Below are 3,721 nucleotides of genomic sequence, written 5' to 3'. Positions count from 1 at the left end.
ATTTATTTCAAAATAGGGTACTTCTTATTTCATACATTTTCCACAAATAAGGGGAGGACTCAAATAGCCCTACAAAGTTCTGTGTTAAATTTATTTCAAAGTAGGCCTACACTTGCCTCTGTATTTTGTTTGTTTGTTATTTTGTTGCTTGTCTGTTTGAGTAGCTGGCTGAAAGCAAAGAAGTAGTAGGCTTACCTTTTATTGGTAACCTAACTGTTATGGTTCATTGTTTCTGAAATAAGAGGCCTGACTGCTATGTTCACAGCAAACTTGAATTTTTTTTAATATTAAGCCATGTTTTAACTGCACTATAGGATGAGTCCTTGTTTACTTTGTACCGCCCTGTTTGGCAATGTTGTTTTTCAAAAAAATAAAACATTTGCATAAAGCAAGCCAATCCACTTTGCTGATAAGAGCATTAAAACAAGTAAAATTATGGAAAAAAATAAATGAAGGGACATTTAGAATAGATACAAATCTGCGATTAATCACGAGTTAACTATGACTTAAACGCGATTAAATATTTTAATCGTTTGACAGCTCTAGTAGAAATCAGTAAAAACAAGACATATAAACACAAATCTTTTGTGTAATTCAATGCGTTATATTTTCTAGGAACATAAAAAATGTTAATAGTCTATTTAAAACAGTGAGTTATGAATATGTATAATATGAACATCTGCTGATAAATCCTAATAAGACTATTTTTTGCAAAAGGTTGCAACTGAATCACTTCTCTCCTTTATTAATCCTCACGTCTTGTACAATAGGACTGAATCTTAAATCTTTTACCACACTCCGATTAACTAAACGGCTTCTCTCCTGTATGAATCCTCATATGTGTATTTAGACTGCCCCTTTGGTTAAATCTTCTACCACACTCAGAGCAACTAAACGGCTTCTCTCCAGTATGAATCCTCATATGTACATTTAGATCGCTCGTTTGGCTAAATCTTTTACCACACTCAGAGCAACTAAACGGTTTCTCTCCTGTATGAGTCCTCATATGTTTATTTAGATTGCCCCTTTCGCTAAATCTTTTACCACACTCAGAGCAACTAAACGGCTTCTCTCCTGTATGAATCCTCATATGGTTAGTTAGAATGCTCCTATGGTAAAATTTTTCACCACACTCAGAGCAACTCAACGGTTTCTCTCCTGTATGACTCCTCATATGTTTATTTAGATAGCCCCTTTCGCTAAATCTTTTACCACACTCAGAGCAACTAAACGGCTTCTCTCCTGTATGAATCCTCATATGTTTAGTTAGATTGCTCCTATGGTAAAATATTTCACCACACTCAGAGCAACTAAACGGTTTCTCTCCTGTATGAGTCCTCATATGTTTATTTAGATTGCCCCTTTCGCTAAATCTTTTACCACACTCAGAGCAACTAAACGGCTTCTCTCCTGTATGAATCCTCATATGGTTAGTTAGAATGCTCCTATGGTAAAATTTTTCACCACACTCAGAGCAACTCAACGGTTTCTCTCCTGTATGACTCCTCATATGTTTATTTAGATAGCCCCTTTCGCTAAATCTTTTACCACACTCAGAGCAACTAAACGGCTTCTCTCCTGTATGAATCCTCATATGTTTAGTTAGATTGCTCCTATGGTAAAATATTTCACCACACTCAGAGCAACTAAACGGTTTCTCTCCTGTATGACTCCTCATATGTTTATTTAGATTGCCCCTTTGGCTAAATCTTTTACCACACTCAGAGCAACTAAACGGCTTCTCTCCTGTATGAATCCTCATATGTATATTTAGACTGCCCCTTTGGCTAAATCTTTTACCACACTCAGAGCAAGTAAACGATTTTTTTTCTGTCTTACATCCCATATCACTTAGAGGCTGTTTGTTATTTCTTGTATTTAAACCAGTCTGAGGTTCCCTGGTCTCCATCCAATCATCCTCACTGACTTCAGTCTCAGAAGAGTCTTCAGTCTTGTCCTCAGGACCTGGTTGTGAACGTCCATCAGAACCTGAGTTCCTGGCTGGTTCTGGTCCTCCACAGTCCACTCTGTTCTTCTTCCTCTCACTCGGACGAAGCGTTGACGATTTAAGTTTCTCTTCATCTTCTTCACTCTTCACAGCGACAGGAGTCAATGTGAACTTGATATCAGCCTCCTCCAGTCTTTGAAGCTGCTGTCCATCCTGATTGGTCCACGGTTCCTCCCATTCCTCTTTAATGTGGGGGGGCTCTGGGTCCTCCTGGTCCACAAGGGGGCTCCACTGCTGCTCCTCAGGGGGAACCTCTTCTTTAATCACCATCAGTTGCTGGACGTCTGCAGGACACACTGAAACACAAATACACACGTTTATCATTTCAGAGTTTCCTGAAATATTTTGAAAAACTTGTTTTGTCGTTTAATGTCGGCTGATGTGATTTTTGAACGATCACATTCAGGAAGTAGATATGTTGATGTCGTTTACAGTTAGTGTTACGATGCAGCTCGTAAAGGAAGCAGCATAAAACAAAGGGTTTCTGGTAAAAAAGTTTTTCATTTTTGAGGCCAAATAAACCAATTAGGTCACTAACAGAGGAGAACAGGGCGAGGGGACGTTAGCTAGTTGGTTAAGATGCTTTCAGACAAGACCTGTGGGTAAAACTCAGAGAAATGTGTCCAGACTTTCTGTTTCAGACCAGGGTATATGCAGCAATCCTGAGATTAATACTTTTCAAAACCTTTTTCAAGACACTTCTAATATTTTTCAAGACCCCAGCGCCACTAGGAGCTGTAACCGGTTACATCAGCGACACAATTGATTTTGAGATTGCAAAATTAAATGAAGTTTGCCAGAACTTCTATGTAGCACTGTATCAACACAACAGAATTCAGATAGGCCGGGAGGGAATAAAGCTCAAAAGAATAAATTGAGTTACTAAGCCAAAAGGCACAATTTATTTTTAACAGTACCATTCTCACTCACTCACTCACACAACAGTGTTTCCGACGGGACTTGTAGAGATCATGGTGGATGGACCCTGGACCGTCTTGGAAGAGGATATAGTACATTTTAAAGTAAAGATGCATCAATCTGGTCCACTTTGAGAGACAAATTAAGAGGCTAGATTGAAATTAACAGGGCAGTCATGATCTACTTGAAACACTGCACAGACACACTGAGCAGTAAATGGTTCAGTCAACTCTGCAATAGACACTTTTATAATACCTTAACTAATAAAACAATTTTGCAGCATAAATAACACAAATCAGATCAACATTGTCACTGATATAATGCTACAACTTTCTCAAAAAGAGCCACCACGACACTACCTGAGCTGTGGGAGTGCTCACTCCTTACAAATATGATTCATGGCATGTGCCCTAATTTAGTTGCTTTGGTTTCCAACAGCTTTTCAGTTTGCACCAGCTCAGTGCGTGGTGTGTTACTGTTGTGTCGAGACACCACAACACTTGTGCAGTGCGCAGTGGTGGTGTGGCTCCCAGCGTCACTCTGACGTCTGTAGAAGTTGAAGCGGCGGCAACTGAGTTAACGTTAGCAACGCCAGCAGTAACGTTACTAGCTTCAGCTGCCGTACTCGTACTGGATCGTGTAACAACGTTAGCCGAGGAAGGTGCTGCCGAATGCTCGATGGACAACGAGAGCATTGATCCCCATTGAAGCTACACTCACTTTCTTTCCACAGACAGAACAGTAAGCCTCCCGGTCATTTCCAGCGACGGGCTTCAATCAGGGCTTGAACTGCTT

General features: G+C 39.9%; 1 protein-coding gene across 1 annotated transcript; it reads right to left on the bottom strand.

The window, feature by feature from the left end:
• Positions 1-539: 539 nt before the first annotated feature.
• LOC133000594 (gastrula zinc finger protein XlCGF57.1-like) lies at positions 540-2,176 on the bottom strand. Its single transcript, XM_061070543.1, has one exon. It carries the CDS (start codon positions 1,907-1,909, stop codon positions 803-805), a length of 1,107 nt encoding a protein of 368 aa, XP_060926526.1. The 5' UTR covers positions 1,910-2,176; the 3' UTR covers positions 540-802.
• Between the last annotated feature and the right edge of the window lie 1,545 nt (positions 2,177-3,721).

Source organism: Limanda limanda, chromosome 4 (genome assembly GCF_963576545.1).
Source record: "Limanda limanda chromosome 4, fLimLim1.1, whole genome shotgun sequence".
Lineage (NCBI taxonomy): Eukaryota > Metazoa > Chordata > Actinopteri > Pleuronectiformes > Pleuronectidae > Limanda > Limanda limanda.
This window is presented reverse-complemented; position numbering and strand designations above follow the sequence as displayed.

Coding starts and splice junctions, on each gene's coding strand:
- LOC133000594 (XM_061070543.1), bottom strand. CDS start 1,909: ATGGAGACCAGGGAACCTCAGACTGGTTTAAATACAAGAAATAACAAA.